At 39.2% G+C, this 27,147-nt stretch overlaps 1 protein-coding gene across 1 annotated transcript in view; it reads right to left on the bottom strand.

The window, feature by feature from the left end:
• Positions 1 to 2,072: 2,072 nt before the first annotated feature.
• trpm5 (transient receptor potential cation channel, subfamily M, member 5) overlaps positions 2,073 to 27,147 on the bottom strand; it is a 64,464-nt gene continuing 39,389 nt past the window's right edge. Inside the window, exons 23-26 of the mRNA XM_071400640.1 lie at positions 4,743 to 4,875; positions 4,498 to 4,570; positions 4,247 to 4,337; positions 2,073 to 2,373 (exon numbers count right to left, since the gene is read on the bottom strand). Coding sequence (XP_071256741.1) covers positions 2,216 to 2,373; positions 4,247 to 4,337; positions 4,498 to 4,570; positions 4,743 to 4,875 — 455 coding nt within the window. The 3' untranslated portion in view covers positions 2,073 to 2,215. The remainder of the gene's footprint in view (positions 2,374 to 4,246; positions 4,338 to 4,497; positions 4,571 to 4,742; positions 4,876 to 27,147) is intronic.

The raw sequence follows: 27,147 nt of genomic DNA, 5'->3' as shown, positions 1-27,147 counted from the left end.
GTGTGCGTAATCAACAGTTCCGGGGGGATCCGTGACAACATGGCTATATACAGGGAGTAGAAACTAACATGGCTATATACAGGAAGTAGAAACTAACATTGCTATATACAGGGAGTAGAAACTAACATGGCTATATACAGGAAGTAGAAACTAACATGGCTATATACAGGAAGTAGAAACTAACATGGCTATATACAGGGAGTAGAAACTAACATGGCTATATACAGGAAGTAGAAACTAACATGGCTATATACAGGAAGTAGAAACTAACATGGCTATGTACAGGAAGTAGAAACTAACATGGCTATATACAGGGAGTAGAAACTAACATGGCTATATACAGGGAGTAGAAACTAACATGGCTATATACAGGGAGTAGAAACTAACATGGCTATATACAGGAAGTAAAAACTAACATGGCTATATAGTAGGCTTGATTACCAAAAATGACGGGACAGCCTACAGGGAGGAGGTGAGGGCTCTGGTCGTGTGGTGCCAGGAAAATAACCTCTCACTCAACGTCAACAAAACAAAGGAGCTGATCGTGGACTTCAGGAAACAGCAGAGGCAGCACACCCCTATCCATATCGACAGGACCGCAGTGGAGAAGGTGGAAAGCTTCAAGTTCCTCTGCATACACATCACTGACAATCTGAAATGGTCCACCCACACAGACAGTGTGGTGAAGAAGGCGTAACACCGCCTCTTCAACCTCAGGAGGCTGAAGAAATTTGTCTTGGCACCTAAAACACTCACACACTTATACAAATGCACAATTGAGAGCATCCTGCCGGGCTGTATCACCGCCTGGTACTGCATCTGCTCCGTCCACAACCACAGCGTTCTGCAGTGGGTGGTGCGGTCTGCCCAACGCATTACCGGGGGCAAACTACTTGCCCTCCAGGACACCTAGAGCACCCGATGTCACAGGAAGGCCAAAAAGATCATCAAGGACAGTAAACACTCAAGCCACTGCCTGTTTACCCCCCTATCATCCAGAAGGTGAGTCCAGTACAGGTGCATCAAAGCTGGAACCGAGAGACTAAAAAACATCTTCTATCTCAAGGCCATGAGACTGTTAAATAGCCATCACTAGCACATAGAGGCTGCTGCCTATATACATAGACTGGAAATCACTGGCCACTTTAATAATGTTTACATATTTTTGCATTACTGCATTAATCATTTATATTTTCTTATTAAAATCATTGACCCATAAGAGAACACATGACCAAAGCAAAGCATGATGCATATAGAATTAAAACATTATTCTTAATGAGAAATATAATCTAATAAACAAATGTTTGCATAATCAAAGATATGAAAACTGTCTCCAACATTGTATTTAGCTACGTATAAAACGTTCATATTGGCAGTAAGGTCATTGAGAATAACAATAGACCAAAGTTATTGTGGGTAGTTGAGGGAGAAATATCATGAATGTTAAGGATTTGTACACAGTGGGGATTTTGAAAGAGGGAATAAAACCCCAAAGTAACAGGGGTAAGAAAGACCATAAAGGTAATTTCAGATTCAGGTTTAGGGGGGTAATAACTTTATGGAAACCACTATTCACACTATGTGGATCATAAACACGTACAGACAGAGAACTATCACATCAAGAAGGTGTAACAGTGATGAATGGCTATTCAATGTACAACAGAAGTCTTCTGTAACAAGCAATACATATTAAATATGTTTACATACATCCATGACTGAATGGTTTCACAAACTCCTTTAAAGGTTTTGTAAGTAAGTTGTAACAGGCCTCATTCAGCAGTTCGGTGATGACGTTCAGAATATTGTCTTCTGATTAGTCAAAAGAACAATTAGTGTGAAAAAAACGATGTCCCAAAAGATCTGGTTATTCTAGAGAAGAAAAAAGCATCTGTTCCTGTGTCTCCTTTAAATAAGTGGTTGCACAGGGTCTTAACATTAAATCCAAATCAAATGAAATTCTATTTGTCACTTGTAAATTATTATTGGTACTGAGATATTTGGTAATGTATTGGTGGTGGCACTCTTGAGTAGAAACATGGGTACATTACAAATCACAGTCAGACACATTTGGATCAAGGCTATTCATTTTAATGAGGCACTTTGGATTCAGATTCAGTCATGCTCTCAACTAGAAAACTAAAAACATTCAGAAAATTAGTGGTTCGATTTCCAGGCTGGGATTCATATTACAAAAACACTACTTTTGATGTGAATGTTATTGGTCCATGTAAGGAAACCTCTTGTTGGCTCCGTATCCCGAGGGGCCTAGTTTAGCCTCTCTCCTCTCTGGCTCGACCTCCTTGTCTGACACATTCTGAGGGGGATCTCTGGAAGTGCTGGCCTTCACAACTGTGACACCAGTAGCCTTGACAGCTATAAGAAAGATTGACATTTAGACTATGCTGCTTTAACAGAGAGTTCCTCTCTGTTCAACCCACCCAGAACACACACACACACTTTGTTAACAATGCTTCATACCTGCAAATCAGACTTAGAACCACTGGGTTAACAACAGCAAAAAAACACAAGTTCACATCTTCTATACTATGAATTGACTTCATCACCAGTCATTGTAACCACTAGCATCTACGGTATATTGTTGTAAAAAACCTCTACTATGATCATGATCATCACTAGCATCATCACTAGCATCATCACTAGCATCCTCACTAGCATCCTCACTAGCATCATCACTAGTATCATCACTAGTATCATCACTAGCATCCTCACTAGTATCATCACTAGTATCATCACTAGTATCATCATGATCATCATCACGAGTATCCTCACTACTATCATCACTAGTATCATCACTACTATCATCACTAGCATCATCACCAGTATTCTCACTAGTATCATCACAAGCATCATCACTAGTATCATCATGATCATCCTCACTACTATCCTCATTAGCATCATCATTAGCATCATCACTAGCATCATCCCTAGTATCATCACTAGCATCATCACTAGTATCCTCACTAGCATCCTCACTAGTATCATCAATAGTATCATCATGATCATCATCACTAGTATCTTCACTAGCATCATCACTAGTACCATCACTAGCATCATCAATAGCATCATCACTAGCATCATCACTAGCATCATCACTAGTATCATCATGATCATCATCACTAGAATCATCACTAGTATCCTCACTAGCATCATCACTAGTATCATCAGTAGTATCATCATGATCATCATCACTAGTATCATCATGATCATCATTAGCATCATCACTCACTCAACAGCAAAAAATCACAAGTTCACATCTTCTATACTATGAATTGACTTCATCACCAGTCATTGTAACCACTAGCATATACGGTATATTGTTGTAAAAAACCTCTAGTATGATCATGATCATCACTAGCATCATCACCAGTATCATCACCAGTATCATCACTGGTATCATCACCGCATCACTAGTATCTTCACTAGCATCATCACTAGCATCATCACTAGCATCATCACTAGCATCCTCACTAGCATCATCACTAGCATCATCACTAGCATCCTCACTAGCATCCTCACTAGCATCATCACTAGTATCATCACTAGTATCATCACTAGTATCACCACTATCATCATCACCAGTATCATCACTAGTACCATCACTAGTACCATCACTAGTATCATCACTAGTATCATCACTAGTATCATCACTAGCATCATCACTAGTATCATCACTAGTATCATCATGATCATCATCACTAGCATCCTCACTAGTATCATCACTAGTATCATCACTAGTATCATCATGATCATCCTCACTACTATCCTCATTAGCATCATCACTAGCATCATCCCTAGTATTCTCACTAGTATCATCACTAGCATCATCACTAGTATCCTCACTAGCATCCTCACTAGCATCATCACTAGTATCATCAATAGTATCATCATGATCATCATCACTAGTATCCTCACTAGCATCATCATGATCATCATCACTAGTATCCTCACTAATATCATCATGATCATCATCACTAGTATCTTCACTAGCATCATCACTAGTATCATCACTAGTATCATCACTAGTACCATCACTAGTACCATCACTAGCATCATCACTAGCATCATCACTAGCATCATCACTAGCATCATCACTAGTATCATCATAATCATCATCACTAGAATCATCACTAGTATCCTCACTAGCATCATCACTAGTATCATCAGTAGTATCATCATGATCATCATCACTAGTATCATCATGATCATCATTAGCATCATCACTCACATGGAACTCTGGGGGCCTCTCTCTCACACTTGAGTGTACTCTGGGAAAAGCACTCAGCGATCCAGGACAGCACCTCCCCACAGTACTTCACCTGGGGGTGGGACAGACAGAGGCATACCTTTTACACACCTTTGATAATACACACACATGTACCATCACTAGTGTTGTCCGGCCGAGGTTCCACTTATGGGACTACTCTATTAGTTCCATTATACCAGGCATAATAAATCAATGTCTCTATATTTTTGTACCTGAGCTTCCATGGATGACATTCGCTTCTCTTGCTCCTTGAATCCTCCAACAATCTTCAATAAGCTCTGAACCCTTTTGTCACAAAGAAAAACATTTGAAAAACACATTGAATATCAAAGACATAATTGAAGGATACAGACTGTGACTTAAAGGTAGTTCATAAGAATGACAAATATACAGCACACACAACGTGGTGGGAATGGATCAATACCATTTACAAAACAAAACATTGTCAAAGAGTTACTTGGCAGAGGTGGTGTTCAGTCTCTCCTCACTGCTCTCCAGATGCTGCCGTTCCAGTTTGGCCAGATAGTTCTCCTTCTGTACTGTCTCCCAGGTTATCAACCTCTGGTCCAGACCTGCAGGCAGCTCCCTCTCTGAACACACAACCCCACTCTGTTAGTATCTATATACTCGCACCAACCCCACTCTGTAAGCATTTATATACTAGCACCAACACCACTCTGTTAGTATCTATATACTAGCACCAACCCCACTCTGTAAGCATTTATATACTAGCACCAACACCACTCTGTTAGTATCTATATACTAGCACCAACACCACTCTGTTAGTATCTATATACTAGCACCAACCCCACTCTGTAAGCATTTATATACTAGCACCAACACCACTCTGTTAGTATCTATATACTAGCACCAACACCACTCTGTTAGTATCTATATACTCGCACCAACACCACTCTGTAGGTATCTATATACTAGCACCAACACCACTCTGTTAGTATCTATATACTCGCACCAACCCCACTCTGTAAGCATTTATATACTAGCACCAACACCACTCTGTTAGTATCTATATACTAGCACCAACCCCACTCTGTAAGCATTTATGTACTAGCACCAACACCACTCTGTTAGTATCTATATACTAGCACCAACACCACTCTGTTAGTATCTATATACTAGCACCAACACCACTCAGTAAGTATCTATATACTAGCACCAACACCACTCTGTAAGTATCTATATACTAGCACCAACAACACTCTGTAAGATTCTATATACTAGCACCAACACCACTCTAAGAATCTATATACTAGCACCAACACCACTCTGTGAGTATCTATATACTAGCACCAACACCGCGGTGTAGGTATCTATATACTAGCACCAACACCACTCTGTAAGAATCTATATACTAGCACCAACACCACTCTGTAGGTATCTATATACTAGCACTAACACCACTCTGTAGGTATCTATATACTAGCACCAACACCACTCTGTAGGTATCTATAAACATACTAGCACTAACACCACTCTGTTAGGATCTATGTACTAGCACCAACACCACTCTGTAAGTATCTATATACTATCACCAACACCACTCTGTAGGTATCTATAAACATACTAGCACCAACACCACTCTGTAAGTATCTATATACTAGCACCAACACCACTCTGTAAGTATCTATATACTAGCACCAACACCACTCTGTAGGTATCTATATACTAGCACCAACACCACTCTGTAAGTATCTATATACTAGCACCAACACCACTCTGTAAGAATCGATATACTAGCACCAACACCACTCTGTAGGTATCTATATACTAGCACCAACACCACTCTGTAGGTATCTATATACTAGCACTAACACCACTCTGTAGGTATCTATATACTAGCACCAACACCACTCTGTAGGTATCTATATATTAGCACCAACACCACTCTGTAGGTATCTATATACTAGCACTAACACCACTCTGTTAGAATCTATATACTAGCACCAACACCACTCTGTAAGTATCTATATACTAGCACCAACACCACTCTGTAAGAATCTATATACTAGCACCAACACCACTCTGTAGGTATCTATATACTAGTACTAACACCACTCTGTAAGAATCTATATACAAGCACCAACACCACTCTGTAAGAATCTATATACTAGCACCAACACCACTCTGTAGGTATCTATATACTAGCACCAACACCACTCTGTAAGAATCTATATACAAGCACCAACACCACTCTGTAAGAATCTATATACTAGCACCAACACCACTCTGTAGGTATCTATATACTAGCACCAACACCACTCTGTAGGTATCTATATACTAGCACCAACACCACTCTGTAAGTATCTATATACTAGCACCATCACCACTCTGTAGGTATCTATATACTAGCACCAACACCACTCTGTAGGTATCTATATACTAGCACCAACACCACTCTGTAGGTATCTATATACTAGCACCAACACCACTCTGTAAGTATCTATATACTAGCACCAACACCACTCTGTAAGTATCTATATACTAGCACCAACACCACTCTGTATGAATCTATATACTAGCACCAACACCACTCTGTAGGTATCTATATACTAGCACCAACACCACTCTGTAAGTATCTATATACTAGCACCAACACCACTCTGTAGGTATCTATATACTAGCACCAACACCACTCTGTAAGAATCTATATACTAGCACCAACACCACTCTGTAGGTATCTATATACTAGCACCAACACCACTCTGTTAGCATCTATATACTAGCACCAACACCATTCTGTTAGCATCTATATACTAGCACCAACACCACTCTGTAAGAATCTATATACTAGCACCAACACCACTCTGTAGGTATCTATATACTAGCACCAACACCACTCTGTAAGAATCTATATACTAGCACCAACACCACTCTGTAGGTATCTATATACTAGCACCAACACCACTCTGTAGGTATCTATATACTAGCACTAACACCACTCTGTAGGTATCTATATACTAGCACCAACACCACTCTGTAGGTATCTATATACTCGCACCAACCCCACTCTGTAAGCATTTATATACTAGCACCAACACCACTCTGTTAGTATCTATATACTAGCACCAACCCCACTCTGTAAGCATTTATATACTAGCACCAACACCACTCTGTTAGTATCTATATACTAGCACCAACACCACTCTGTTAGTATCTATATACTAGCACCAACCCCACTCTGTAAGCATTTATATACTAGCACCAACACCACTCTGTTAGTATCTATATACTAGCACCAACACCACTCTGTTAGTATCTATATACTCGCACCAACACCACTCTGTAGGTATCTATATACTAGCACCAACACCACTCTGTTAGTATCTATATACTCGCACCAACCCCACTCTGTAAGCATTTATATACTAGCACCAACACCACTCTGTTAGTATCTATATACTAGCACCAACCCCACTCTGTAAGCATTTATGTACTAGCACCAACACCACTCTGTTAGTATCTATATACTAGCACCAACACCACTCTGTTAGTATCTATATACTAGCACCAACACCACTCAGTAAGTATCTATATACTAGCACCAACACCACTCTGTAAGTATCTATATACTAGCACCAACACCACTCTGTAAGATTCTATATACTAGCACCAACACCACTCTAAGAATCTATATACTAGCACCAACACCACTCTGTGAGTATCTATATACTAGCACCAACACAGCGGTGTAGGTATCTATATACTAGCACCAACACCACTCTGTAAGAATCTATATACTAGCACCAACACCACTCTGTAGGTATCTATATACTAGCACTAACACCACTCTGTAGGTATCTATATACTAGCACCAACACCACTCTGTAGGTATCTATAAACATACTAGCACTAACACCACTCTGTTAGGATCTATGTACTAGCACCAACACCACTCTGTAAGTATCTATATACTATCACCAACACCACTCTGTAGGTATCTATAAACATACTAGCACCAACACCACTCTGTAAGTATCTATATACTAGCACCAACACCACTCTGTAAGTATCTATATACTAGCACCAACACCACTCTGTAGGTATCTATATACTAGCACCAACACCACTCTGTAAGTATCTATATACTAGCACCAACACCACTCTGTAAGAATCTATATACTAGCACCAACACCACTCTGTAGGTATCTATATACTAGCACCAACACCACTCTGTAGGTATCTATATACTAGCACTAACACCACTCTGTAGGTATCTATATACTAGCACCAACACCACTCTGTAGGTATCTATATACTACCACCAACACCACTCTGTAGGTATCTATATACTAGCACTAACACCACTCTGTTAGAATCTATATACTAGCACCAACACCACTCTGTAAGTATCTATATACTAGCACCAACACCACTCTGTAAGAATCTATATACTAGCACCAACACCACTCTGTAGGTATCTATATACTAGTACTAACACCACTCTGTAAGAATCTATATACAAGCACCAACACCACTCTGTAAGAATCTATATACTAGCACCAACACCACTCTGTAGGTATCTATATACTAGCACCAACACCACTCTGTAAGAATCTATATACAAGCACCAACACCACTCTGTAAGAATCTATATACTAGCACCAACACCACTCTGTAGGTATCTATATACTAGCACCAACACCACTCTGTAGGTATCTATATACTAGCACCAACACCACTCTGTAAGTATCTATATACTAGCACCATCACCACTCTGTAGGTATCTATATACTAGCACCAACACCACTCTGTAGGTATCTATATACTAGCACCAACACCACTCTGTAGGTATCTATATACTAGCACCAACACCACTCTGTAAGTATCTATATACTAGCACCAACACCACTCTGTAAGTATCTATATACTAGCACCAACACCACTCTGTATGAATCTATATACTAGCACCAACACCACTCTGTAGGTATCTATATACTAGCACCAACACCACTCTGTAAGTATCTATATACTAGCACCAACACCACTCTGTAGGTATCTATATACTAGCACCAACACCACTCTGTAGGTATCTATAAACATACTAGCACCAACACCACTCTGTAAGTATCTATATACTATCACCAACACCACTCTGTAAGTATCTATATACTAGCACCAACACCACTCTGTAGGTATCTATATACTAGCACCAACACCACTCTGTAAGTATCTATATACTAGCACCAACACCACTCTGTAAGAATCTATATACTAGCACCAACACCACTCTGTAGGTATCTATATACTAGCACCAACACCACTCTGTAGGTATCTATATACTAGCACTAACACCACTCTGTAGGTATCTATATACTAGCACCAACACCACTCTGTAGGTATCTATATACTAGCACCAACACCACTCTGTAGGTATCTATATACTAGCACTAACACCACTCTGTGAGAATCTATATACTAGCACCAACACCACTCTGTAAGTATCTATATACTAGCACCAACACCACTCTGTAAGAATCTATATACTAGCACCAACACCACTCTGTAGGTATCTATATACTAGTACTAACACCACTCTGTAAGAATCTATATACAAGCACCAACACCACTCTGTAAGAATCTATATACTAGCACCAACACCACTCTGTAGGTATCTATATACTAGCACCAACACCACTCTGTAAGAATCTATATACAAGCACCAACACCACTCTGTAAGAATCTATATACTAGCACCAACACCACTCTGTAGGTATCTATATACTAGCACCAACACCACTCTGTAGGTATCTATATACTAGCACCAACACCACTCTGTAAGTATCTATATACTAGCACCATCACCACTCTGTAGGTATCTATATACTAGCACCAACACCACTCTGTAGGTATCTATATACTAGCACCAACACCACTCTGTAGGTATCTATATACTAGCACCAACACCACTCTGTAAGTATCTATATACTAGCACCAACACCACTCTGTAAGTATCTATATACTAGCACCAACACCACTCTGTATGAATCTATATACTAGCACCAACACCACTCTGTAGGTATCTATATACTAGCACCAACACCACTCTGTAAGTATCTATATACTAGCACCAACACCACTCTGTAGGTATCTATATACTAGCACCAACACCACTCTGTAAGAATCTATATACTAGCACCAACACCACTCTGTAGGTATCTATATACTAGCACCAACACCACTCTGTTAGCATCTATATACTAGCACCAACACCATTCTGTTAGCATCTATATACTAGCACCAACACCACTCTGTAAGAATCTATATACTAGTACCAACACCACTCTGTAAGAATCTATATACTAGCACCAACACCACTCTGTTAGCATCTATATACTAGCACCAACACCACTCTGTAGGAATCTATATACTAGCACCAACACCACTCTGTAGGTATCTATATACTAGCACCAACACCACTCTGTAGGTATCTATATACTAGCACTAACACCACTCTGTTAGAATCTATATACTAGCACCAACACCACTCTGTAAGTATCTATATACTAGCACCAACACCACTCTGTAAGAATCTATATACTAGCACCAACACCACTCTGTAGGTATCTATATACTAGTACTAACACCACTCTGTAAGAATCTATATACAAGCACCAACACCACTCTGTAAGAATCTATATACTAGCACCAACACCACTCTGTAGGTATCTATATACTAGCACCAACACCACTCTGTAAGAATCTATATACAAGCACCAACACCACTCTGTAAGAATCTATATACCATTACCAACACCACTCTGTAGGTATCTATATACTAGCACCAACACCACTCTGTAAGTATCTATATACTAGCACCAACACCACTCTGTAGGTATCTATATACTAGCACCAACACCACTCTGTAAGAATCTATATACTAGCACCAACACCACTCTGTAGGTATCTATATACTAGCACCAACACCACTCTGTTAGCATCTATATACTAGCACCAACACCATTCTGTTAGCATCTATATACTAGCACCAACACCACTCTGTAAGAATCTATATACTAGTACCAACACCACTCTGTAAGAATCTATTTACTAGCACCAACACCACTCTGTTAGCATCTATATACTAGCACCAACACCACTCTGTAGGTATCTATATACTAGCACCAACACCACTCTGTAAGAATCTATATACTAGCACCAACACCACTCTGTTAGCATCTATATACTAGCACCAACACCACTCTGTAAGAATCTATATACTAGCACCAACACCACTCTGTAGGTATCTATATACTAGCACTAACACCACTCTGTAAGTATCTATATACTAGCACCAACACCACTCTGTAAGAATCTATATACTAGCAACAACACCACTCTGTAGGTATCTATATACTAGCACCAACACCACTCTGTAGGTATCTATATACTAGCACTAACACCACTCTGTAGGTATCTATATACTAGCACTAACACCACTCTGTAGGTATCTATATACTAGCACCAACACCACTCTGTAGGTATCTATATACTAGCACCAACACCACTCTGTAGGTATCTATATACTAGCACCAACACCACTCTGTAAGAATCTATATACTAGCACTAACACCACTCTGTAGGTATCTATATACTAGCACCAACACCACTCTGTAGGTATCTATATACTAGCACCAACACCACTCTGTAGGTATCTATATACTAGCACCAACACCACTCTGTAGGTATCTATATACTAGCACCAACACCACTCTGTTAGTATCTATATACTAGCACCAACACCACTCTGTAAGAATCTATATACTAGCACCAACACCACTCTGTAGGTATCTATATACTAGCACCAACACCACTCTGTAGGTATCTATATACTAGCACCAACACCACTCTGTTAGTATCTATATACTAGCACCAACACCACTCTGTAAGTATCTATATACTAGCACCAACACCACTCTGTAGGTATCTATATACTAGCAGTAACACCACTCTGTAGGTATCTATATACTAGCACTAACACCACTCTGTAGGTATCTATATACTAGCACCAACACCACTCTGTAGGTATCTATATACTAGCACCAACACCACTCTGTAAGAATCTATATACTAGCACCAACACCACTCTGTAGGTATCTATATACTAGCACTAACACCACTCTGTAAGAATCTATATACTAGCACTAACACCACTCTGTAGGTATCTATATACTAACACCAACACCACTCTGTAAGAATCTATATACTAGCACCAACACCACTCTGTAGGTATCTATATACTAGCACCAACACCACTCTGTAAGAATCTATATACTAGCACTAACACCACTCTGTAGGTATCTATATACTAGCACTAACACCACTCTGTAGGTATCTATATACTAGCACCAACACCACTCTGTAGGTATCTATATACTAGCACCAACACCACTCTGTAAGAATCTATATACTAGCACCAACACCACTCTGTAGGTATCTATATACTAGCACCAACACCACTCTGTAAGAATCTATATACTAGCACTAACACCACTCTGTAGGTATCTATATACTAGCACCAACACCACTCTGTAGGTATCTATATACTAGCACCAACACCACTCTGTAGGTATCTATATACTAGCACCAACACCACTCTGTAGGTATCTATATACTAGCACCAACACCACTCTGTAGGTATCTATATACTAGCACTAACACCACTCTGTAGGTATCTATATACTAGCACCAACACCACTCTGTAGGTATCTATATACTAGCACCAACACCACTCTGTAGGTATCTATATACTAGCACCAACACCACTCTGTAGGTATCTATATACTAGCACCAACACCACTCTGTAGGTATCTATATACTAGCACTAACACCACTCTGTAAGAATCTATATACAAGCACCAACACCACTCTGTAAGAATCTATATACTAGCACCAACACCACTCTGTAAGAATCTATATACTATCACCAACACCACTCTGTAAGTATCTATATACTAGCACCAAAACCACTCTGTAGGTATCTATATACTATCACCAACACCACTCTGTAAGTATCTATAACTAGCACCAACACCACTCTGTAAGAATCTATATACTATCACCAACACCACTCTGTAAGTATCTATATACTAGCACCAGAACCACTCTGTAGGTATCTATATACTAGCACCAACACCACTCTGTAAGAATCTATATACTAGCACCAACACCACTCTGTAGGTATCTATATACTAGCACCAACACCACTCTGTAAGAATCTATATACTATCACCAACACCACTCTGTAAGTATCTATATACTAGCACCAACACCACTCTGTAGGTATCTATATACTAGCACCAACACCACTCTGTAGGTATCTATATACTAGCACCAACACCACTCTGTAGGTATCTATATACTATCACCAACACCACTCTGTAAGAATCTATATACTAATACCAACACCACTCTGTAAGTATCTATATACTAGCACTAACACCACTCTGTAGGTATCTATATACTAGCACCAACACCACTCTGTAGGTATCTATATACTAGCACCAACACCACTCTGTAAGAATCTATATACTATCACCAACACCACTCTGTAAGTATCTATATACTAGCACCAAAACCACTCTGTAGGTATCTATATACTAGCACCAACACCACTCTGTAAGAATCTATATACTATCACCAACACCACTCTGTAGGTATCTATAAACATACTAGCACCAACACCACTCTGTAAGAATCTATATACTAGCACCAACACCACTCTGTAGGTATCTATATACTAGCACTAACACCACTCTGTAAGAATCTATATACTAGCACCAACACCACTCTGTAAGTATCTATATACTAGCACCAACACCACTCTGTAAGAATCTATATACAAGCACCAACACCACTCTGTAGGTATCTATATACTAGCACCAGCACCACTCTGTAAGAATCTATATACTAGCACCAACACCACTCTGTAGGTATCTATAAACATACTAGCACCAACACCACTCTGTAGGTATCTATATACTAGCACCAACACCACTCTGTAAGAATCTATATACTAGCACCAACACCACTCTGTATGAATCTATATACTAGCACCAACACCACTCTGTATGAATCTATATACTAGCACTAACACCATGGTGTAGGTATCTATATACTAGCACCATCACCACTCTGTAGGTATCTATATACTAGAACCAACACCACTCTGTAGGTATCTATATACTAGAACCAAAACCACTCTGTAGGTATCTATATACTATCACCAACACCACTCTGTAAGTATCTATAACTAGCACCAACACCACTCTGTAAGAATCTATATACTATCACCAACACCACTCTGTAAGTATCTATATACTAGCACCAAAACCACTCTGTAGGTATCTATATACTAGCACCAACACCACTCTGTAAGAATCTATATACTAGCACCAACACCACTCTGTAGGTATCTATATACTAGCACCAACACCACTCTGTAAGAATCTATATACTATCACCAACACCACTCTGTAAGTATCTATATACTAGCACCAACACCACTCTGTAGGTATCTATATACTAGCACCAACACCACTCTGTAGGTATCTATATACTAGCACCAACACCACTCTGTAGGTATCTATATACTAGCACCAACACCACTCTGTAAGAATCTATATACTATCACCAACACCACTCTGTAAGTATCTATATACTAGCACTAACACCACTCTGTAGGTATCTATATACTAGCACCAACACCACTCTGTAAGTATCTATATACTAGCACCAACACCACTCTGTAGGTATCTATATACTAGCACCAACACCACTCTGTAGGTATCTATAAACATACTAGCACCAACACCACTCTGTAAGTATCTATATACTAGCACCAACACCACTCTGTAAGTATCTATATACTAGCACCAACACCACTCTGTAGGTATCTATATACTAGCACCAACACCACTCTGTAAGTATCTATATACTAGCACCAACACCACTCTGTAAGAATCTATATACTAGCACCAACACCACTCTGTAGGTATCTATATACTAGCACCAACACCACTCTGTAGGTATCTATATACTAGCACTAACACCACTCTGTAGGTATCTATATACTAGCACCAACACCACTCTGTAGGTATCTATATACTAGCACCAACACCACTCTGTAGGTATCTATATACTAGCACTAACACCACTCTGTTAGAATCTATATACTAGCACCAACACCACTCTGTAAGTATCTATATACTAGCACCAACACCACTCTGTAAGAATCTATATACTAGCACCAACACCACTCTGTAGGTATCTATATACTAGTACTAACACCACTCTGTAAGAATCTATATACAAGCACCAACACCACTCTGTAAGAATCTATATACTAGCACCAACACCACTCTGTAGGTATCTATATACTAGCACCAACACCACTCTGTAAGAATCTATATACAAGCACCAACACCACTCTGTAAGAATCTATATACTAGCACCAACACCACTCTGTAGGTATCTATATACTAGCACCAACACCACTCTGTAGGTATCTATATACTAGCACCAACACCACTCTGTAAGTATCTATATACTAGCACCATCACCACTCTGTAGGTATCTATATACTAGCACCAACACCACTCTGTAGGTATCTATATACTAGCACCAACACCACTCTGTAGGTATCTATATACTAGCACCAACACCACTCTGTAAGTATCTATATACTAGCACCAACACCACTCTGTAAGTATCTATATACTAGCACCAACACCACTCTGTATGAATCTATATACTAGCACCAACACCACTCTGTAGGTATCTATATACTAGCACCAACACCACTCTGTAAGTATCTATATACTAGCACCAACACCACTCTGTAGGTATCTATATACTAGCACCAACACCACTCTGTAAGAATCTATATACTAGCACCAACACCACTCTGTAGGTATCTATATACTAGCACCAACACCACTCTGTTAGCATCTATATACTAGCACCAACACCATTCTGTTAGCATCTATATACTAGCACCAACACCACTCTGTAAGAATCTATATACTAGCACCAACACCACTCTGTAAGAATCTATATACTAGCACCAACACCACTCTGTTAGTATCTATATACTAGCACCAACACCACTCTGTAAGTATCTATATACTAGCACCAACACCACTCTGTAGGTATCTATATACTAGCAGTAACACCACTCTGTAGGTATCTATATACTAGCACTAACACCACTCTGTAGGTATCTATATACTAGCACCAACACCACTCTGTAGGTATCTATATACTAGCACCAACACCACTCTGTAAGAATCTATATACTAGCACCAACACCACTCTGTAGGTATCTATATACTAGCACTAACACCACTCTGTAAGAATCTATATACTAGCACTAACACCACTCTGTAGGTATCTATATACTAACACCAACACCACTCTGTAAGAATCTATATACTAGCACCAACACCACTCTGTAGGTATCTATATACTAGCACCAACACCACTCTGTAAGAATCTATATACTAGCACTAACACCACTCTGTAGGTATCTATATACTAGCACTAACACCACTCTGTAGGTATCTATATACTAGCACCAACACCACTCTGTAGGTATCTATATACTAGCACCAACACCACTCTGTAAGAATCTATATACTAGCACCAACACCACTCTGTAGGTATCTATATACTAGCACCAACACCACTCTGTAAGAATCTATATACTATCACTAACACCACTCTGTAGGTATCTATATACTAGCACCAACACCACTCTGTAGGTATCTATATACTAACACCAACACCACTCTGTAAGAATCTATATACTAGCACCAACACCACTCTGTAGGTATCTATATACTAGCACCAACACCACTCTGTAAGAATCTATATACTAGCACTAACACCACTCTGTAGGTATCTATATACTAGCACTAACACCACTCTGTAGGTATCTATATACTAGCACCAACACCACTCTGTAGGTATCTATATACTAGCACCAACACCACTCTGTAAGAATCTATATACTAGCACCAACACCACTCTGTAGGTATCTATATACTAGCACCAACACCACTCTGTAAGAATCTATATACTATCACTAACACCACTCTGTAGGTATCTATATACTAGCACCAACACCACTCTGTAGGTATCTATATACTAGCACCAACACCACTCTGTAGGTATCTATATACTAGCACCAACACCACTCTGTAGGTATCTATATACTAGCACCAACACCACTCTGTAGGTATCTATATACTAGCACTAACACCACTCTGTAGGTATCTATATACTAGCACCAACACCACTCTGTAGGTATCTATATACTAGCACCAACACCACTCTGTAGGTATCTATATACTAGCACCAACACCACTCTGTAGGTATCTATATACTAGCACCAACACCACTCTGTAGGTATCTATATACTAGCACTAACACCACTCTGTAAGAATCTATATACAAGCACCAACACCACTCTGTAAGAATCTATATACTAGCACCAACACCACTCTGTAAGAATCTATATACTATCACCAACACCACTCTGTAAGTATCTATATACTAGCACCAAAACCACTCTGTAGGTATCTATATACTATCACCAACACCACTCTGTAAGTATCTATAACTAGCACCAACACCACTCTGTAAGAATCTATATACTATCACCAACACCACTCTGTAAGTATCTATATACTAGCACCAGAACCACTCTGTAGGTATCTATATACTAGCACCAACACCACTCTGTAAGAATCTATATACTAGCACCAACACCACTCTGTAGGTATCTATATACTAGCACCAACACCACTCTGTAAGAATCTATATACTATCACCAACACCACTCTGTAAGTATCTATATACTAGCACCAACACCACTCTGTAGGTATCTATATACTAGCACCAACACCACTCTGTAGGTATCTATATACTAGCACCAACACCACTCTGTAGGTATCTATATACTATCACCAACACCACTCTGTAAGAATCTATATACTAATACCAACACCACTCTGTAAGTATCTATATACTAGCACTAACACCACTCTGTAGGTATCTATATACTAGCACCAACACCACTCTGTAGGTATCTATATACTAGCACCAACACCACTCTGTAAGAATCTATATACTATCACCAACACCACTCTGTAAGTATCTATATACTAGCACCAAAACCACTCTGTAGGTATCTATATACTAGCACCAACACCACTCTGTAAGAATCTATATACTATCACCAACACCACTCTGTAGGTATCTATAAACATACTAGCACCAACACCACTCTGTAAGAATCTATATACTAGCACCAACACCACTCTGTAGGTATCTATATACTAGCACTAACACCACTCTGTAAGAATCTATATACTAGCACCAACACCACTCTGTAAGTATCTATATACTAGCACCAACACCACTCTGTAAGAATCTATATACAAGCACCAACACCACTCTGTAGGTATCTATATACTAGCACCAGCACCACTCTGTAAGAATCTATATACTAGCACCAACACCACTCTGTAGGTATCTATAAACATACTAGCACCAACACCACTCTGTAGGTATCTATATACTAGCACCAACACCACTCTGTAAGAATCTATATACTAGCACCAACACCACTCTGTATGAATCTATATACTAGCACCAACACCACTCTGTATGAATCTATATACTAGCACTAACACCATGGTGTAGGTATCTATATACTAGCACCATCACCACTCTGTAGGTATCTATATACTAGAACCAACACCACTCTGTAGGTATCTATATACTAGAACCAAAACCACTCTGTAGGTATCTATATACTATCACCAACACCACTCTGTAAGTATCTATAACTAGCACCAACACCACTCTGTAAGAATCTATATACTATCACCAACACCACTCTGTAAGTATCTATATACTAGCACCAAAACCACTCTGTAGGTATCTATATACTAGCACCAACACCACTCTGTAAGAATCTATATACTATCACCAACACCACTCTGTAAGTATCTATATACTAGCACCAACACCACTCTGTAGGTATCTATATACTAGCACCAACACCACTCTGTAGGTATCTATATACTAGCACCAACACCACTCTGTAGGTATCTATATACTAGCACCAACACCACTCTGTAAGAATCTATATACTATCACCAACACCACTCTGTAAGTATCTATATACTAGCACTAACACCACTCTGTAGGTATCTATATACTAGCACCAACACCACTCTGTAAGTATCTATATACTAGCACCAACACCACTCTGTAGGTATCTATATACTAGCACCAACACCACTCTGTAGGTATCTATAAACATACTAGCACCAACACCACTCTGTAAGTATCTATATACTAGCACCAACACCACTCTGTAAGTATCTATATACTAGCACCAACACCACTCTGTAGGTATCTATATACTAGCACCAACACCACTCTGTAAGTATCTATATACTAGCACCAACACCACTCTGTAAGAATCTATATACTAGCACCAACACCACTCTGTAGGTATCTATATACTAGCACCAACACCACTCTGTAGGTATCTATATACTAGCACTAACACCACTCTGTAGGTATCTATATACTAGCACCAACACCACTCTGTAGGTATCTATATACTAGCACCAACACCACTCTGTAGGTATCTATATACTAGCACTAACACCACTCTGTTAGAATCTATATACTAGCACCAACACCACTCTGTAAGTATCTATATACTAGCACCAACACCACTCTGTAAGAATCTATATACTAGCACCAACACCACTCTGTAGGTATCTATATACTAGTACTAACACCACTCTGTAAGAATCTATATACAAGCACCAACACCACTCTGTAAGAATCTATATACTAGCACCAACACCACTCTGTAGGTATCTATATACTAGCACCAACACCACTCTGTAAGAATCTATATACAAGCACCAACACCACTCTGTAAGAATCTATATACTAGCACCAACACCACTCTGTAGGTATCTATATACTAGCACCAACACCACTCTGTAGGTATCTATATACTAGCACCAACACCACTCTGTAAGTATCTATATACTAGCACCATCACCACTCTGTAGGTATCTATATACTACCACCAACACCACTCTGTAGGTATCTATATACTAGCACCAACACCACTCTGTAGGTATCTATATACTAGCACCAACACCACTCTGTAAGTATCTATATACTAGCACCAACACCACTCTGTAAGTATCTATATACTAGCACCAACACCACTCTGTATGAATCTATATACTAGCACCAACACCACTCTGTAGGTATCTATATACTAGCACCAACACCACTCTGTAAGTATCTATATACTAGCACCAACACCACTCTGTAGGTATCTATATACTAGCACCAACACCACTCTGTAAGAATCTATATACTAGCACCAACACCACTCTGTAGGTATCTATATACTAGCACCAACACCACTCTGTTAGCATCTATATACTAGCACCAACACCATTCTGTTAGCATCTATATACTAGCACCAACACCACTCTGTAAGAATCTATATACTAGCACCAACACCACTCTGTAAGAATCTATATACTAGCACCAACACCACTCTGTTAGCATCTATATACTAGCACCAACACCACTCTGTAGGTATCTATATACTAGCACCAACACCACTAGCACCAACACCACTCTGTAAGAATCTATATACTAGCACCAACACCACTCTGTTAGCATCTATATACTAGCACTAACACCACTCTGTAGGTATCTATATACTAACACCAACACCACTCTGTAAGAATCTATATACTAGCACCAACACCACTCTGTAAGAATCTATATACTAGCACCAACACCACTCTGTTAGCATCTATATACTAGCACCAACACCACTCTGTAAGAATCTATATACTAGCACCAACACCACTCTGTAGGTATCTATATACTAGCACTAACACCACTCTGTAAGTATCTATATACTAGCACCAACACCACTCTGTAAGAATCTATATACTAGCAACAACACCACTCTGTAGGTATCTATATACTAGCACCAACACCACTCTGTAGGTATCTATATACTAGCACTAACACCACTCTGTAGGTATCTATATACTAGCACCAACACCACTCTGTAGGTATCTATATACTAGCACCAACACCACTCTGTAGGTATCTATATACTAGCACCAACACCACTCTGTAGGTATCTATATACTAGCACCAACACCACTCTGTAGGTATCTATATACTAGCACCAACACCACTCTGTAGGTATCTATATACTAGCACCAACACCACTCTGTAGGTATCTATATACTAGCACCAACACCACTCTGTTAGTATCTATATACTAGCACCAACACCACTCTGTAAGAATCTATATACTAGCACCAACACCACTCTGTAGGTATCTATATACTAGCACCAACACCACTCTGTAGGTATCTATATACTAGCACCAACACCACTCTGTTAGTATCTATATACTAGCACCAACACCACTCTGTAAGTATCTATATACTAGCACCAACAACACTCTGTAGGTATCTATATACTAGCAGTAACACCACTCTGTAGGTATCTATATACTAGCACTAACACCACTCTGTAGGTATCTATATACTAGCACCAACACCACTCTGTAGGTATCTATATACTAGCACCAACACCACTCTGTAAGAATCTATATACTAGCACCAACACCACTCTGTAGGTATCTATATACTAGCACTAACACCACTCTGTAAGAATCTATATACTAGCACTAACACCACTCTGTAGGTATCTATATACTAACACCAACACCACTCTGTAAGAATCTATATACTAGCACCAACACCACTCTGTAGGTATCTATATACTAGCACCAACACCACTCTGTAAGAATCTATATACTAGCACTAACACCACTCTGTAGGTATCTATATACTAGCACTAACACCACTCTGTAGGTATCTATATACTAGCACCAACACCACTCTGTAGGTATCTATATACTAGCACCAACACCACTCTGTAAGAATCTATATACTAGCACCAACACCACTCTGTAGGTATCTATATACTAGCACCAACACCACTCTGTAAGAATCTATATACTAGCACTAACACCACTCTGTAGGTATCTATATACTAGCACCAACACCACTCTGTAGGTATCTATATACTAGCACCAACACCACTCTGTAGGTATCTATATACTAGCACCAACACCACTCTGTAGGTATCTATATACTAGCACCAACACCACTCTGTAGGTATCTATATACTAGCACTAACACCACTCTGTAGGTATCTATATACTAGCACCAACACCACTCTGTAGGTATCTATATACTAGCACCAACACCACTCTGTAGGTATCTATATACTAGCACCAACACCACTCTGTAGGTATCTATATACTAGCACCAACACCACTCTGTAGGTATCTATATACTAGCACTAACACCACTCTGTAAGAATCTATATACAAGCACCAACACCACTCTGTAAGAATCTATATACTAGCACCAACACCACTCTGTAAGAATCTATATACTATCACCAACACCACTCTGTAAGTATCTATATACTAGCACCAAAACCACTCTGTAGGTATCTATATACTATCACCAACACCACTCTGTAAGTATCTATAACTAGCACCAACACCACTCTGTAAGAATCTATATACTATCACCAACACCACTCTGTAAGTATCTATATACTAGCACCAGAACCACTCTGTAGGTATCTATATACTAGCACCAACACCACTCTGTAAGAATCTATATACTAGCACCAACACCACTCTGTAGGTATCTATATACTAGCACCAACACCACTCTGTAAGAATCTATATACTATCACCAACACCACTCTGTAAGTATCTATATACTAGCACCAACACCACTCTGTAGGTATCTATATACTAGCACCAACACCACTCTGTAGGTATCTATATACTAGCACCAACACCACTCTGTAGGTATCTATATACTATCACCAACACCACTCTGTAAGAATCTATATACTAATACCAACACCACTCTGTAAGTATCTATATACTAGCACTAACACCACTCTGTAGGTATCTATATACTAGCACCAACACCACTCTGTAGGTATCTATATACTAGCACCAACACCACTCTGTAAGAATCTATATACTATCACCAACACCACTCTGTAAGTATCTATATACTAGCACCAAAACCACTCTGTAGGTATCTATATACTAGCACCAACACCACTCTGTAAGAATCTATATACTATCACCAACACCACTCTGTAGGTATCTATAAACATACTAGCACCAACACCACTCTGTAAGAATCTATATACTATCACCAACACCACTCTGTAAGTATCTATATACTAGCACCAACACCACTCTGTAGGTATCTATATACTAGCACCAACACCACTCTGTAGGTATCTATATACTAGCACCAACACCACTCTGTAGGTATCTATATACTAGCACTAACACCACTCTGTAAGAATCTATATACTAGCACCAACACCACTCTGTAAGTATCTATATACTAGCACCAACACCACTCTGTAAGAATCTATATACAAGCACCAACACCACTCTGTAGGTATCTATATACTAGCACCAGCACCACTCTGTAAGAATCTATATACTAGCACCAACACCACTCTGTAGGTATCTATAAACATACTAGCACCAACACCACTCTGTAGGTATCTATATACTAGCACCAACACCACTCTGTAAGAATCTATATACTAGCACCAACACCACTCTGTATGAATCTATATACTAGCACCAACACCACTCTGTATGAATCTATATACTAGCACTAACACCATGGTGTAGGTATCTATATACTAGCACCATCACCACTCTGTAGGTATCTATATACTAGAACCAACACCACTCTGTAGGTATCTATATACTAGCACCAAAACCACTCTGTAGGTATCTATATACTATCACCAACACCACTCTGTAAGTATCTATAACTAGCACCAACACCACTCTGTAAGAATCTATATACTATCACCAACACCACTCTGTAAGTATCTATATACTAGCACCAAAACCACTCTGTAGGTATCTATATACTAGCACCAACACCACTCTGTAAGAATCTATATACTAGCACCAACACCACTCTGTAGGTATCTATATACTAGCACCAACACCACTCTGTAAGAATCTATATACTATCACCAACACCACTCTGTAAGTATCTATATACTAGCACCAACACCACTCTGTAGGTATCTATATACTAGCACCAACACCACTCTGTAGGTATCTATATACTAGCACCAACACCACTCTGTAGGTATCTATATACTATCACCAACACCACTCTGTAAGAATATATATACTATCACCAACACCACTCTGTAAGTATCTATATACTAGCACTAACACCACTCTGTAGGTATCTATATACTAGCACCAACACCACTCTGTAGGTATCTATATACTAGCACCAACACCACTCTGTAAGAATCTATATACTATCACCAACACCACTCTGTAAGTATCTATATACTAGCACCAAAACCACTCTGTAGGTATCTATATACTAGCACCAACACCATTCTGTAAGAATCTATATACTATCACCAACACCACTCTGTAGGTATCTATAAACATACTAGCACCAACACCACTCTGTAAGAATCTATATACTAGCACCAACACCACTCTGTAGGTATCTATATACTAGCACTAACACCACTCTGTAAGAATCTATATACTAGCACCAACACCACTCTGTAAGTATCTATATACTAGCACCAACACCACTCTGTAAGAATCTATATACAAGCACCAACACCACTCTGTAGGTATCTATATACTAGAACCAACACCACTCTGTAGGTATCTATATACTAGCACCAACACCACTCTGTAGGTATCTATATACTAGCACCAACACCACTCTGTAGGTATCTATATACTAGCACCAACACCACTCTGTAAGAATCTATATACTATCACCAACACCACTCTGTAAGTATCTATATACTAGCACCAAAACCACTCTGTAGGTATCTATATACTAGCACCAACACCACTCTGTAAGAATCTATATACTATCACCAACACCACTCTGTAGGTATCTATAAACATACTAGCACCAACACCACTCTGTAAGAATCTATATACTAGCACCAACACCACTCTGTAGGTATCTATATACTAGCACTAACACCACTCTGTAAGAATCTATATACTAGCACCAACACCACTCTGTAAGTATCTATATACTAGCACCAACACCACTCTGTAAGAATCTATATACTAGCACCAACACCACTCTGTAAGAATCTATATACAAGCACCAACACCACTCTGTAAGAATCTATATACTAGCACCAACACCACTCTGTAAGTATCTATATACTAGCACCAACACCACTCTGTATGAATCTATATACTAGCACCAACACCACTCTGTATGAATCTATATACTAGCACTAACACCATGGTGTAGGTATCTATATACTAGCACCATCACCACTCTGTAGGTATTTATATACTAGAACCAACACCACTCTGTAGGTATCTATATACTAGCACCAACACCACTCTGTAGGTATCTATATACTAGCACCAACACCACTCTGTAAGTATCTATATACTAGCACCATCACCACTCTGTAGGTATCTATATACTAGCACCAACACCACTCTGTAGGTATCTATATACTAGCACCAACACCACTCTGTAGGTATCTATATACTAGCACCAACACCACCATGTAAGTATCTATATACTAGCACCAACACCACTCTGTAAGTATCTATATACTAGCACCAACACCACTCTGTATGAATCTATATACTAGCACCAACACCACTCTGTAGGTATCTATATACTAGCACCAACACCACTCTGTAAGTATCTATATACTAGCACCAACACCACTCTGTAGGTATCTATATACTAGCACCAACACCACTCTGTAAGAATCTATATACTAGCACCAACACCACTCTGTATGAATCTATATACTAGCACCAACACCACTCTGTAAGAATCTATATACTAGCACCAACACCCCCGCGGTGTAGGTATCTATATACTAGCACCAACACCACTCTGTAGGTATCTATATACTAGCACCAACACCACTCTGTAAGAATCTATATACTAGCACCAACACCACTCTGTTAGCATCTATATACTAGCACCAACACCACTCTGTAGGTATCTATATACTAGCACCAACACCACTCTGTAAGAATCTATATACTAGCACCAACACCACTCTGTTAGCATCTATATACTAGCACCAACACCACTCTGTAAGAATCTATATACTAGCACCAACACCACTCTGTAGGTATCTATATACTAGCACCAACACCACTCTGTAAGAATCTATATACTAGCACCAACACCACTCTGTTAGCATCTATATACTAGCACCAACACCACTCTGTAAGAATCTATATACTAGCACCAACACCACTCTGTAGGTATCTATATACTAGCACCAACACCACTCTGTAGGTATCTATATACTAACACCAACACCACTCTGTAGGTATCTATATACTAGCACTAACACCACGCTGTAAGTATCTATATACTAGCACCAACACCACTCTGTAAGAATCTATATACTAGCAACAACACCACTCTGTAGGTATCTATATACTAGCACCAACACCACTCTGTAGGTATCTATATACTAGCACTAACACCACTCTGTAGGTATCTATATACTAGCACCAACACCACTCTGTAAGAATCTATATACTAGCACTAACACCATGGTGTAGGTATCTATATACTAGCACCAACACCACTCTGTAGGTATCTATATACTAGCACCAACACCACTCTGTAGGTATCTATATA

The sequence above is a fragment of the Salvelinus alpinus genome, chromosome 5 (genome assembly GCF_045679555.1).
Source record: "Salvelinus alpinus chromosome 5, SLU_Salpinus.1, whole genome shotgun sequence".
Taxonomy (NCBI): Eukaryota; Metazoa; Chordata; class Actinopteri; order Salmoniformes; family Salmonidae; genus Salvelinus; species Salvelinus alpinus.
Note: the sequence above shows the minus strand (reverse complement) of the source record. Positions and strands in the feature narration are given on the sequence as shown.